The 15274-nt window shown below is 39.8% G+C and overlaps 1 protein-coding gene across 1 annotated transcript in view; it reads left to right on the top strand.

Moving 5' to 3' along the window:
- The window catches only part of LOC119720324, a 77569-nt gene that overhangs the window by 48773 nt on the left and 13522 nt on the right, over positions 1 to 15274 (top strand). Inside the window, exons 33-44 of the mRNA XM_038189967.1 lie at positions 1839 to 1958; positions 2629 to 2751; positions 3803 to 3895; positions 4526 to 4618; positions 5597 to 5689; positions 6797 to 6889; positions 7462 to 7560; positions 8682 to 8822; positions 9741 to 9868; positions 10588 to 10813; positions 12236 to 12329; positions 13012 to 13112. Of these exons, the coding sequence (XP_038045895.1) occupies positions 1839 to 1958; positions 2629 to 2751; positions 3803 to 3895; positions 4526 to 4618; positions 5597 to 5689; positions 6797 to 6889; positions 7462 to 7560; positions 8682 to 8822; positions 9741 to 9868; positions 10588 to 10813; positions 12236 to 12329; positions 13012 to 13112 (1404 nt within the window). The remainder of the gene's footprint in view (positions 1 to 1838; positions 1959 to 2628; positions 2752 to 3802; positions 3896 to 4525; positions 4619 to 5596; positions 5690 to 6796; positions 6890 to 7461; positions 7561 to 8681; positions 8823 to 9740; positions 9869 to 10587; positions 10814 to 12235; positions 12330 to 13011; positions 13113 to 15274) is intronic.

The raw sequence follows: 15274 nt of genomic DNA, 5'->3' as shown, positions 1-15274 counted from the left end.
TTTTATACACAAACACAGTTTCAGAATTTTGTCCACGGATCACAATAAAGGTAAGAGATTTTTAAGCGTAAGTAGAAAGAAAATGGATATTATAATTATCGAGAAAACAGCACAAAAAAAACAATCTTTTGACACGAAATAGTACGCGCATTTTCAAAAACTCAAGTCATTTGGCTGATCGTTGGAAATCACCGACATGTGCCTTTCTTGATTCCTTCTAAATGACATTAAGCTAGACAAAATAATTTCACGGGTGATTAGGTACAGTTTTAATCTTTAATAAGTACCTTTTCATAATAATAGGTTACTTTTGGGATACTTGCGATTAATCTTATACAGTCCTTCATTTAAAGAAAATCCAGGAGAGCTATAAATCGCTCTCCTCAAATATTTGAGGAGAGCAAATCGCTCTCCTTCAAATCTACGGATAAACAGCGGTAAAACGACGGGTTACCATTGTTTTTGTCTTATTTTGAATATAAGGATTTATTCAAGGGGCTGCATTATTATTAGTTTTTGCATAATAACATATGCTCAAGTTGCGTTACTTTTTTCGTTTTTGAAACTGTAAGACAAAATCAAATTTATTTAAAAAAACTAACTAAATGGAGATTAATAAAAGGTTTGACTACTGCTTAGGCTTTCATTTTTTAATACAGTTGTCAGTTGGTTCATCACTTGATTATACTTGGAAAATGGAGAGTTAATAAACGGCACATAAAGCAACTGAAAATTTGCTTTCAGATTCGTTAAAATTATATGAAATTTTCAGCCTGAACTATTTCAATTGCTCTACGAAAGCTATAAAAAAAGGGCCTCAAAATGACGCAAACTTGCCTTAAGTTTTATCGAAAATATCTGCCGTCGATAATCTTCAAAATAATGGAAAATGCAAGTCAAGTATGCCATATACACAATGCTAGTCCCGACGAGAAACTGGCTAACAACGTCTGAACGTCGCACTAGTACGAGTGTTTGTGATGCACTGTGTGTGGTGGGCCTCGTTTCACGGTATAGGATTTCGGTGAAACACGCTGCATCGTTTCACTTCACATACTAGTAAAACTTCCTCAAAATAAATTCATGAACACGGGAAATACATACACAGACAAGAGAGATCAAGTTTTTTGAATAAGCATGCAAAGATCGTCCTTTTCAATCGTTGTTTTCTTGGCATTTTTACGATGTCTATTCCGTCCGGCCTGCACGCAAAACACTGTACGGCAGGCAGTGCATTGCACCGCGTGGCTATTACGTTGACTGGTTACCGCATTTTCATCATGCCTTCATTGGGACTTAGTGCGCGGCGCAGCGGGAACCAGTCATTGCTGCACTAGCACGTATGGGCCCACGTGTTTTCATGCAGCTCTATGCGACATACAGATTGTGCACGCACAGTATACAACCGCTGTACACACACGATCTTATACAGTACGTCAATGTATGTACAAGCTCGGTGTTCGTTCATTTTTAGCGATGTCCAGCGGCATATTAACGTGAGTTTGGGCATTATACCAACGAAAAATACGTGTGGCTTAAGACTTAAAATCCTTTGCGTTTTTATCACTTCTTATTTTTAAACTTCCCGTGTTTGACGAGCCCTCTTTTGGATTTTTGAGGAGCGCTATTTTTGGCGCTCCTTCGAGACAGTCGAGGAGCGCAGTAGGAGCGCCTGCGCGATCGCACTCCTTAAAAATGAAGGACTGCTTATATGCCTTTTACCATTAACTATCCCCTGTACTGTATTGTATTACATCGTATAACATTGTATTGCATTGTATTTACATTGTGTTACATTGTGCTACACTGTATAATGTTGACTGACCTGTTCATGACAGCTCCCTGTGACGACACACCTTGCCAGAATTCTGGGACCTGCGTGACTGACGCAACCTCTTCCACTGGATACCGCTGCACATGCGCAGTCGGGTACACTGGGCAGAACTGCCAAACACTCTGTAAGATAATGACCAAAAATTCTTCACTTTTGTAAAGTACTTAAGTTATTTTCGAACAAAGGATCTTTGGTCGTCAAAAACATTTCCCCTGCGCTTTTCTATTCAGTTTTTTTTGTGAAGCAATGTAACATTGCTAAAACAAAATATCTGCCTCGACATGCAAACCTTCTGTTATTTCCATTGAAAAGTTCGAAAAAGTAAAACTCCGATGAGGTAATACTATGTCCAATAAACCTTCATGAATAATATGTAAATTTTTGAACTGTAGAAACTGTTTTAGTATTTTATATCAAGTGCACTATCTTCAACGTAGCGCCTTTATTCATTGTTGTCGTGTTCATCACAACTAAGTCATCGCATGTCCATGACAAGTTATTCAGTCTCGATTCCATTCAAAGGTTTATATTCAAATGAATTTGGACAAAGGCCTTTCATTTTTGTTGATCATGCCCTACTCCATTGGATTGTGACTGGACTTGTGGTAGACTTGCGATGAAATCGACCCTCCTAAATGTTTTTTGTCGGAGTATTGACATAAATGAATGGTAAGAAAATGTTATCATTTTAATATGAAACACAAACATATCATCTTCACTGCATTACCAATAACAACTGTGGCTATTATCGTCTTGAATGCAACTTTTCTTCGTTCTTTACTTTACCAATCAAGTACCATGTGACTTGGATAACAGATGTCAGAACGGGGCTGAGTGTACCAACAATATTCTTGATGCCCTTGGCTACACATGTACGTGCCCAGCCGGATTCACTTCGCATGATTGTGAAAGTGAAGGTAATTATAGTAATGATAACAACCAAGAATACCTGTGCACAAATAAAAAGAAAACCCCCCAAAAAACTCCCACGGCCCCATTTCTTAGTAGTTTCCCCTCCACAAAGTTTATAATTACATGTATATACTGTTCTCGACTTACATGTACCGGTACACAATAGTTGTAAGCAAACTTCGACATAATTATGTTAAAAAGTGGTAGTTAAAGCATTAGAGGGACACTCAAATGTTGAATAACTGACACATATTCTATTTGATTATGCATATTTTCATTACTCCTTTAGTGAATATTGTCGAAGAAAAAAAATGACCTTAACAGTTAACACAAAATCAAAAGCTGCTTCCACAATACGAGATTTGAAGCATTAATGATGAAACTCCTCTTAAAATTGAACGATTGCTTGAAACAAGCTTGAAATGATCTCGGAAGCCAACGAATTTCTGTTCATGCATGAGTGACGTGATTGTACCTAGTAATTGCTTGAAGGAGTAGTGTTTTGAGTACAATTGGAAAGGAGTCAGTGGCGATCCACTAAAGTAACACAAAAGAGGGCCAGGGCCCGAGGGACGAGTTGATATATACCCATGCAAGGCTACACTGGAACGTTTGTTACTAACGGAGAGTCATGACGGTTTGTTGTATGAGCTGCTGTCCGCAGCTTAAACGTGCTAAGGTGGACAATAGGAGTGTTGTACGGGAAAACTCTTGTTCTGCTCTGCTCTCTAAATGTGAAAAGTGAAAAAAAATTTTTTTGTAAAGAGCCACATGGGGGACAACTGCGAGAGGCTTTTCACTCATTTACATTTAGAGTGTTTAGTGATACCCGAACCTTGTAACTTGATTTTCGTGAAATATGTTTCATATGTTGGAGGATATTTTTTTTAATCAGACAAACACAAATAACATAAAATGAAAAAAAGCCACCGCCCAAAAATACACAAAATATTCTTTACTGATATCGTTACTAACCCCATTTGCTAAGTACGTGTACATGTATTGCAAAAGAAAACACTGTATGACATTGTGTATATTGTGTGTTGGTTCTTCCAGTGTGTGTCACTACCTGTGCAAACAATGGAGCCATGGACAGCGTTGCTTGTACCTGTAGCTGTGTGGCAAACTGGGGAGGAGCTACATGCACAGGTTGGAGGCAATTGTTACCACATATACTACTAAGAATAAATACAATTCATAACTATGCTAAGCTGTAAAAAGTCAAGAAACTGTTAACCCTTTTATAATGCTAAAATAGATATCCATAGCATGTCTTGACAGTGTAATGGACTTTGTCTAATCAAATTTACACTCAAATCTTTAACTAACCACAAAGATAACTGACTAAGGGGCATCATAATTATTCCAAAGTTGAACAAAGAAAAATTGAACCTGTGACCTCCAGAATACTGTACCAGTGCTCTACCAACTGAGCTGTTCTGCCCTATGTTGGCGGTTCTCCATTGTTTTAGTCTCATTGTTCATGGGGACTAGTCATACCGGTAGTCATTAACTATTTTGTGCCATATAACCAGGGATCACTCCCAAATTCATGATGCTAGCAACATTAGCAATACTGAAAAGCAAGTAAACAGCACTCACAATCTTGGCAAGCAAGTAAACAGCACTCACAATCTTGGCAAAGTTCTAAACCTATTGAGTTGTAGGAGATGAATATTTACATTCATCAAATTTTACGGCAAAGTAATCCATGGAATTCGTTATAAGTGATGTCAGTGTCTCACAATTTATCAGATTTTTTTTTCTTCCTGTTTTCAGTTTGTTCACTGGATTGTCAGAATGGTGGCACCTTGAATGGAACAACATGTGCATGCGATTGTGCGCAGAATTGGGCCGGCACAGAGTGCACAGGTAATGCCTTACGCTCACACTAGAGAATGTTTACATTAATACTGCACCAAATCCTGTAATCATGGTAATATCAACAATCGTTTTCAATAACTTCTTTTGCTTCAATGTTTTTTTGCCTTAATAATTGTGGTATAAAAAGGCAAACGGAGTGGCCTTTTGATACCCTGGGAGAGAGTTAAGTGTTTGAAGCTATATTGAGAGCGTCGTGGTCCAATTTATACGGTTTTGGACTCACATGCCGTGGTACGTGGATTCGAACCCTGAAGGGAAACACGGTGCTTGTGTTCTTGGGCTAGACACTTTACTACAATTGTCTCTCTCCAACCAGGTGCATAAATGGGTACCTTTGAAGTTAAAAACTAGAATGCGCCAATTTGCTGCAAAACTGGTCTCATGGCCTGATAAACAGGGGTAATAATTGTAAAGCGCTTTGAGACCGTTGGTATAATGCACTCTATTTTAAGCACATTGTTATTATTATACTGCAGCCACGCGCTGCTCCCCTTGGCAAGATGGCAAGGGTTAGTTTTTTTTATATTATAGCAAATATTGTTACACTGACTTGTTCGTAAATGCTGGAAAAAACCAAGAAAAACAATCATGTTCTCAAAATCTGGTTCCCTGACCTCATTCAAGAGGAAACGGTGCAATTTCTGGACATTGGAAATTGTAAGGTCAGGGAACCAGTCTAGCTGGCTTGTACCCATTCATGGGTGTTTAAATGGTTGCAAACAAAATGCGGACTAACTAAAAATGGTCAATTGGAGGCAGTTTTTGAAAAAAGCCTGTTTTTTCCAACGCTTTTTTTGGAAATGACAGCACACCAGCTGCCGTGAATTTACAGGATGCTTTAGACTGTCATTCACTAAAAGTCCAGGAAGGTATTTCATAATGATTTGGCAGTTTGTTCTTTGATGTGTGCCAATTTGAAAAGAATATAAAAACACTGTTTGATTATTCATTACCATTTATCAACAGTTTGCCAATTGGAATGCCAGAATAATGGAACACTGAATGAACAGACATGTCAGTGTCAGTGCGCCCCTGGTTGGAATGGGCTCCAGTGCACAGGTAGGATATTATAAGGTTTTGGAACACCAACATAATCAAGGGGTCATGGTGCGTGTGCCCTTGGGCAAGGCACCATGACACCTTGCTTCTCTCCACCTAGAAGTAAATGGGTACCGGTACCGGAGAGGGCAGAGATGGTTAGTGTGTGATTGAATTAGCTTCTTTGCGCCTAACAGGTTGCATCGAACTGTATAGGCCTACTCCCCAGGGACCTGAGATGGTATTTGGAATGTTTCATGGGCCCGATGAGCAGGGGTAATAATGATGTAGCGCCTTGAGCACCAGTCCTGGTGGATACGTGCGCTTTATAAAAATCCACTATTATTATAATTATTATTATCATTAGAATGATCTAAATGAATAAAATTGCTGTAAACTGCTTACTGACTAGATTGACCTGAAATAAATCAACAAGATTAGCTGGCTGGATGTTTCGGTCTTAACAACACCTGCTTCAGAGCCAAATGGCAGTCTTACAAGAAATAAACGTGTGAGGACACACAGTTTAGGATGGGTAACTACCGGTATATGAGTCCAGCAAGATGCTTGGGCAACAAAAGTTTGTACAGCAGTTTAAATGCCTCACACATGCATACATGTACAAGTCCAAAAAGAAAAGTGAAGCTGCCTGAATCCTAGAGCTGAATGAGCATACTCGGTGCACATTCATATAACAAAGACATTGTTATGACTCGAATATAGTTGTCACTTTGCCCCATGTGCAAAGATACTACCGGTGTGTAAAGCTTTGTGCACTTTCAATTTATATAGGTGTTCACATTTCTTGCCAAATACGCAAACCAATAGGCCGTACGATGGAATCAACTGTTGTGTAGAATACTCAGAGATTAATGAGAGAAACTAGAATTATGTTTGTGGACAATCGGAAGCTGTTTCCGATGTTTGAAATGACTCTGTGACGTGATGACGACATGATACTGGTGTCTGAAAGGTAAAACACCTAACTGCTGGGTAACGCTTCACACATACACATTTAAAAACGGATAAACAGAATTTTAAAAAAGAAAGAAAAATACAGACATAGCATGTACATATACATTTACTGTCTTTGGTGAACAATAATTCTTCGTTTTGCATCTGATCCAGATTGTTCATTGACATGCGAAAACGGTCTCACGTTGAACAGTGACACATGCGAGTGTACTTGTGCCCAGAGCTGGATTGGAACAGACTGTGAAGGTATACTGGTTAATACTTCAATCTTACTTCACTTTCACCAAACAAACAAACCTTTTTTTAGCAATATGTTGCACCAGTCACTTTTGCAAAGAGTAAAATGTCAACAATTTTTCCTGAATGTTGGAAATAAACACTCATTTCACAAAGTGTTTCCATAGTATTTCACAAAAGGCACAAAGGGAGTCAACAAGGTAATGCAGATAATCTCATCTTCAATTATGTGTTTTGTATGTTTTTCAAGACTTTTTGTAAAGTTAAACCTTTGGAAACCACAGGTTTAAAATAAAAATGAAATAAACCACTTCTTCAGTTATTTCTTTATTGTACATTTATAGCCATTACAGTCGACTCTCGTTATAACAAGGTCGATGGGACTAGCCAAATTACCTCTTTATAACGGGAATGTTGTTATAAAAGGACAGCGAAACAAGGAAACACAAAGAGAACCTGAGATTTGGGACCTCAGAATTTGCTCTTTATAAGCAGAACCTCTAAAGTGCTCTTTATAATGAGAGTCGACTGTATTTAGATGTTAAATGAACTAAAAGATTCCAATTTGTTTTTCTCTTTAGTTTGTCCGCTTACAGCTGCAAGTTGCCTGCCAGGCACTTTGGATGTCAACAATTGCGAGTGTGTTTGTCCAATCGCAATCTCTGGCAGAACCTGTGAAGGTAGGTTTGCATTTAACATTTTGGGCTAGGTAGGATCAGACATTCCTCACTAAAGCCTGATACGTACGTATACGTAAAACATACACTCTAATAAGGTCTGGGTCAGATTTGACCCGAAATCCGGGTTCCACTTGGCCCGACACCTTTCAGGGTCATAATGACACTTTTCCAGGTCAAAATGACCTGGAAAATGAGTCAGAGAAGTGTCATATTGACCCAGAAAAAAGGGTCATTTTTGGTCAAAATTACACTTCTCCGTGTCATAATGACCTGGAAAATGAGTCAGAGAAATGTCATATTGACCCGGAAAAAGTGTCATTTTGACCCGGAAAGGTGTCAGGCCAAATAGAACCCAGATTCCGGGTCAAATCTGACCTGGGACTTTTTAGAGTGTAGGCTAACTAGAGCACAGCAACCTGTAAAGCTCTGTTCATCCATTGCAATTAAAAGAATCTTTCATCCAGAAAGCACCATTTCTGGTCCTAAACACATTAACCACGAAACGATGATAGTCGGAAAGATTACTATAGAAGAGTAGAGTAGAATATAAATGTGCACACAGCTTTACACTGGAAATTGTTGGTTGCACAAAAGAATTTTGAGATACAAAAATTAAAGGCGTATTCGAAACCTGGTTCTCGTGTTGAATAAACATTCAACGAACTTCAACGAACACACCACTTTGTCTCTGAAAGTCGAGCCGTTGGGTTGCTAGACTTTATTCAAGTGGCTCTTATTTCAAATGCGTAGCTTCAAACATGCCTACTCTTATTATTGGGGCTCTCTGCAAAATCTCGCTTACGATGCATTATACGCAGTCCTAGTTCGATGTTGACAGGTTTGGCATTCAAGTCGGTGGCTTTATTCGTTTCTGGAAAAAAGGTATGGCAGGGCAAAAACACTTCTTTGTTAGTGTAATGCATTATGTGAATTTCTTGAACTTCAAAATATTATCAGTAAACATACAAAAAGAATACATTTAACAATGTCCGGACGAATGTTACCTTTACGTCAGTGCCGTAGCTTTGCATTCACTGCAATGTAACCTCGGTTAGATCTCGGCTTATACAGCTCAGTGTTCAGCTACCACTTTGATTCTTTTCAAAATGTTTTCCTTTCAGTTGCCAATCCATGTTTGGGCACCAGTCTTTGCCCAGGTGCAGGGAAGTATTGCATGGCTGACATTTACAACAGTGCCGGATATGAATGCGTCTGCAATGCTTTGGATGGCTACCTTGCTCAAGCAGGTGGCACCTGTGAAAGTAAGTTCATATGGGATTGGAATTATACACCTTTGCATGGTTCACATATTTATGAAAAATAAATTCTGCACACAGAACTATTGAAGATCATAAATTTGAAATGAGTGCAACATTTACCTTTTTTTTCTGTAGAGCAACACTCTAAAAAGTCCCAGGTCAGATGTGACCCGGAATCCGTATCATTTGGCCTGACACTTTTCCCGGGTGAAAATGACACTTTTCTGGGCCACAAAGCCACTTCTCTAGATCATTTTGACCCGGAAAAGTGTCATTGTGACCACAAAAGTGTCATTTTGACAAAAAAGTATCATTTTGACCCATAAAAGAGGAATTCTGACCCGAAAAAAGTATCATTTTGACCCGAAAAGGTATCATTTTGAACTGGAAGGGTGTCATTTTGACCCGGAAAAGTATCAGGTCAAATATGACACGGATTTCGGGTCAAATCTAACCCGGAACATTTTAGAGTGCACTTAAAACAATATGACGACAGGGTTGATCTCCAACTGCATAACTCTAGCTTACAAAATAATATATTTGTTTTAGCCGGTCCCCGAGAGCAAGTCCAGGGTCATCTCCGACCTATCTCACTGACTGACTCACTGACTGACTCACTGACTGACTCACTCCCCGACTCACCGTTACATGTGAGCTGGCAGTGCTGTTGTATAGGATTAAGCTGTGTTACCAGTTAATAGGCTAAATCCGGCCCTTTGTGTAGACCAGATACATGAACAGATTTCAATGAATAGACATTGTGAATCAATTAAATAGATTTGTGTGCACTCTGGGACCAGCTTTACCAGGCTATTTATTTGTAACTTGCGAAAGCAAAACATATTTCACCTTTTGGAGGTTATGAATTTCTCAGTACTGCTGACTTATTTTTAAATTATTGTTGTGTTTTTATTTCCATAGGATTGGCATCTCGAATATTCCGACTCCGAGTTGTGGGCATGAATGGGAATCCTGTTGCTTTTACTCCAGAGTTTAGCAATCACGTTTCCACTGCCAGCAAACAGTTCCTATCTCTAAGCGCTAGAGTGGTAAGACTATCTGTTCATCACCTCTGCCAAGAAGGCTATGTTTTCACCTGCGTTGGTTTGTTAGTTTGTTAGTTGGTTGGTTGGTTGGTTTGTCTGTGGATAGGATAACTCGAAAATTTATGGACGGATTTTCATGAAATCTTTTTTTTAGGGGTGGTCCTTGGTACAAGTACGGATGAGATTTTGGAATAATCTGGATCTGCGTCTAGACGCAGGATTTTTTAAAAGGATTTCTCGCCCATCATATGGAAAACTTTCACCAGATTGCTTTGTGCGACCAGCACTGACACGGTGACCCTGTATGCCTTAACACCCACCTAATATAACCACATGGATCAATGGACTACACCATTTTATACAATGGGGGAGTCGAAAGGTAGACCAACACACGCATATACATGTCAACTACAAAATGTTTGAGTTGAAGCACTTTCCCGAAAAGGCTTCTTCAAATAATGCCAGACCTAACCTATATAATATAGACCTATCTATAAGTAAACCTCCGGCAAGCTAGGTTGGACTGTTTATTTAACAAGTTAAATGTTATTCTAATGTTCCGAAATGTACCATCAAGAAGGTCAGCAGGTCAAACACAATCTGTACATAATTATTCACCCATTATTAGTAAAAGCAATACATCAGGTATGTGGGGCACAAAACGTACACAAATGTAATAACTATTTTTGTTACCTTATCAACCTTTTTGTTTCTATGCGAAGGTTTTGTATGTGCTACAACAAAATGGGTTAACTTCAGCTGTACGAGATGTGATAGGGATACGTGTTGTCAGCGGAGGGAGTTTAATCGTCGAATACGCGGCATTTTACAGTGATGAAAACTCGGCGCCAACAATCTTAACTATACAATACGCTCTTCAGTCTGGGAGCAGACTCAGTGACTCTGCTGACTATCTTGATGTAGACACAGGATATGTTACTTCGACCAGTAAGTTCAGCATAGTATTGAATGCTTATGTTTATGCAAATAATGAATGCTGATTATGAGTGCAATGGTAAGAATAATTTCATGAGGTAACAGATAGAATGTGCCATTGCACAAGGAACATTCCATCCGTCACAGTATGCAGTTATTCTTTCCATTGCATGAAAGTGACACATTCATTATTTTTTTGTTTTATACAACACCTGGATAAATCCTCGTCATCTGACTGGTCAGCTCAGAACCACCAATCGTGATACCTTGTAATGGAAGTTCTATTTACCATGGAATAGATCTACAATTTTTGGGGGGATTCGGCCGGGCCATGGGATGGGCGAACAATTCAATGACCGTGATTAACGACCTACCAATCAGATGACGGGGATTTATTCAAGCGTTGTATTGAATACCGAGGTGTGACGTCATTTAGAACCAGAAAGTGTAGTGCAAACGAATGGAGTATGGGCGCGTGTTGGTTCACGGGCTGAATCATGCGCTAATGTCTTGCACACATATTTTGTGCGTGTGACGTATTCACTTTGGTACTCCATAATATCAGCTATTTCTCATGAAAGAGATTCCAATATTTAAAAACTTACACTGATTTGAGGTCCTCAAACAGTTCAGTAATGTGTGAAATTCTGAATCACATCGAGTCGAATGCGGGTTACATTGTAAAAATTATCAAGCTAGGATTTTTTTTGTAAAAGAAAATGGGAAGGAGTCATTTTATATTTTTAACAATTAGAAACTACAGTCCTTGCCTCATATGTTTGTCTCATAATTCTTTTTTTAATGATTTGTTCACTATACGGCAGAGTTGTAACGAGTCACTGATTTTTGTGACTCGAGTCGAGTCATTAGGTCAAAAGGTCAAGTTGAGTCGAGTCAAATATTTAGCTCGAGTCAATTTGAGTCACGAATATTTAAACACTATATACCAAAATTTATATAAGGAGGCCATAAGTTTAGCCAGCGTCCGAATCCAAGAGCTTTATAAGAAATCGCCCAAAGCCAATGATGAAACAGCGAATTAGAAAATGTGTTTAAAAATCTGGTTCCTGGATAGTATTTTGTGCGTTCTAGAACCTTAAGGTGGGAGTCTGTACATTTGTACGTGACTGCTATTCGCAAAGCGAAGTGAGCATAAATTTTGCACCGTAAGTCATTGCACATACTTTTCACAAAGTTGTGCTTTTATTTTTGGGACTCGAGTCTTATTCAGCCTTCGCTCGAGTCGAGTTGAATCTTCTGATGAGGGACTCAAGTCGAGTCATTTACCCTTAGGGACTCGAGTCGAGTCGAGTCACCAAAAATTGTGACTCAAGTCGAGTCATTGACTCAAGTCATTACAACTCTGCTATATGGGTTGTATACCATAAAAGTCTAGTTCCCATTTAACACATTCTCTTCCCCTGTTTGACGTAGGCTCCGTGTCGTCTTGTCCTCCAAACTACTGTGCCAATGGCGGTTCGTGTTCAGTGGATTTTGTACTGTATCCTATCTTCTCCTTCACATGCAGGTAGGTGCCTAATTTGTTATTCGAAATCACAAGAACCAACTGCAATATCATCCAGTTATTTTCTTTTAAGTTATAAAGAGTCAAATACCTGAATGTTATCATTGCCTTAATACTTCACCTCTATGAGACATTTTCCGAATTTGTGCCACATACTTTTTCAGTACTCAAAATTATGATCAAACTTTGTACGTCGGAAATTGCAAAAGATAAAACCAAATATTAGATTCCAATGTCTGCATGGTATAAATGGTTTATTTCAATTAAATACAAAAGTGTTTCAAATGATATAGTAACCAAAGGATAATGTATAATCATCCAATAATATCACACTTATTTGACCGATGTATCACTAACCAATTACGTTACAAAAGTTAAATGATAATGTAGTAAATGTTACTACACTATCAGACAATTTTATGTCACACTTTCGGTTAGGATCAATAATGTAACAAAAATGTACTACACCATCAGTCGATTGTTATTACATTATCGGTTTGTAATCATGGTAATGGTCAATCTTTGTGACATCATCAGTTGCAACAAAACAAGTCTTTAATCGACAGCAAAAACTATCAAAGAATCCCAAGTTGTATTTTTGTCTTTCGATTTCAACCTTTAATGAACTCCTCTTGGATTCAGTATAATGACCCTTTTGCCAAAAAGTGAATGTTTTGTTTATCAGCTGTCAGACATCTTTTACTGGTGAACGATGTGAGACAGTCATACCTTTAGAGCCTGGTGTGACGATCACGACTACAGTAAGCATGACCACTCCAAGCCCTGGTAAGACACACAGCAACTCTAATACATTGTAAGCCAGTTCAGTATTCCAAAATACATGTAGTCTGGTGCACAGCTACCGGTAGATTCAAAAAAAAAATTTCGGGATAACCGCGGCAGATTATGCACACAAGCTATGGGGGACGTGGTAACTGAATGCAATCTGTGCAATTTTTCGTGCAATTGAAAAGAGATGGAACTTTGGTTTGCACAAAGGTTTTGACACACAAGACACCTCAGAACACTTCGCTGTCCAACTTTTTTTGGCAAAAAGTTCTGCTTGGGAACACAATTTCTTCAATTCTGCTGGTTCCTCGCTATGCTTTTGCACGCATACGATGACATTTTATCCCAAAAGAAAAATCGGCAAGTCTTGATTTGCACATGTGCATTTGGAATACCGAACTCACACATTATAATGTTATGATTAACAAATTTAAATGAGCACTTAACACTGCAACTATAGGGCGAGTAAAAAAGAAAGTGACCTTGTTTGATTTTTATGCCCCGCGGCGAAGCCGAAGGGGCATACTGTTTCCGCCTTGTCCTTCCGTGGGTGGGTGGGTGGGTGTGTGTGTGGGTGGGTGGGTGGGTGGGTGTGTCCGGACAAATCTTGTCAGCGCGATAACTTGAGAAATACTTAACATATGAACTTCAAATTTGGTTTGTGGATTGTCCTTGGTAATCCTAAGAAGCCTTTTGCAATTGGGGCCGAAAGGTCAAGGGTCAAGGTCACAGTGGCTAAAACAATAGAAATTTTGTCAGCCCGATAACTTGAGAAATACTTAACATATGAACTTCAAATTCGGTTTGTGGATTGTCCTTGGCAATCCTAAGAAGCCTTTTGCTTTTGGGGCCAAAAGGTCAAGGGTGAAGGTCACAGTGGCTAAAACAAAAGAAATTTTGTCAGCGCGATAACTTGAGAAATACTTTACATATGAACTTCAAATTTGGTTTGTGGATTGTCCTTGGCAATCCTAAGAAGCCTTTTGCATTTGGGGCCAAAAGGTCAAGGGCCAAGGTCACAGTGGCAAAAACAAAAGAAATGTTGTCAGCGTGATAACTTGAGATATACTTTACATATGAACTTCAAATTTGGTTTGTTGATTGTCCTTGGCAATCCTAAGAAGCCTTTTGCATTTGGGGCCAAAAGGTCAAGGGCCAAGGTCACAGTGGCAAAAACAAAAGAAATGTTGTCAGCGCGATAACTTGAGAAATACTTTACATGTGAATTTCAAATTTGGTTTGTGGATCGTTCTTGGTAATCCAAATAGGCCTATCACATTGGGGGTCGAAAGGTTAAGGGTCAAGGTCACAGTGGCTAAAACAATAGAAATCTTGTGTCTACATCACTCTACTTACCTGTAGAGCGAATACTACATATGCATTGTTCCCTATGCCGGCAGGCAATTCGCTAAGAGTTTTACATACAATAGCGCCCTCACGTGTCCTACCCACGCCGCCCTGTGACATGCGCACTACGTTAGCGTCCTCTTTTTCTCTTAGCCGCAGGACGAGGTACACGTGAAATTTCAACGACCTGAATTTCGCTATTTTATTGGTACCTCTTTTGCTTAGAGAAAGCTATTTCGAAAAGAAAGTATTGTAGAGTTGTTCTAGTGAAGTATTGTAGAGTTGTTCTAGTGAAGGATTTGAGTGAAAGTGAAAGAAATGAGTAATAGGAAGTTGGGGAGGACCGGGTGTGTCGATAATGGAGGGACGTACATCCCACCAGACAAGCCCGAGTTCTCGGGGGACTGCACCGGTGATGGTACGTCACCGCGGCAGCAGTCCCCTAGTCGGCCCCTTCAGCCACTGCCGGCTGTCGGAGCTGACGGACCCGTTGACCAAGCGGGGGGCCGTACAACCCCACCGTCTTCGGTCAATGTTCGCGGGTCCGCCCAACTGAAGGGGAAACGCACCGGCAAGACAAAGAAATTGTCTAACGCCGGGGCAATACCCAAAAAGGGACGTACGGCAAAAGGTGGCCCCGCTACGGGGCGCACCGTGCCTGTCCCTGGCCCGTCTACGGGGCACACGCAGCCGGAGGAAGTACTCCTCCATGGCTCAGTGCACCCAGGCCCACCCAGCCCCGTGATTACCACGATGCCTGGGGATGGGCTGTTATATGGCCGGTTGATTGACCGTACAGCACCCGCCTATGT

This window comes from Patiria miniata, unplaced genomic scaffold, assembly GCF_015706575.1.
Source record: "Patiria miniata isolate m_02_andy unplaced genomic scaffold, ASM1570657v1 HiC_scaffold_9, whole genome shotgun sequence".
Classification (NCBI taxonomy): Eukaryota; Metazoa; Echinodermata; class Asteroidea; order Valvatida; family Asterinidae; genus Patiria; species Patiria miniata.
This window is presented reverse-complemented; position numbering and strand designations above follow the sequence as displayed.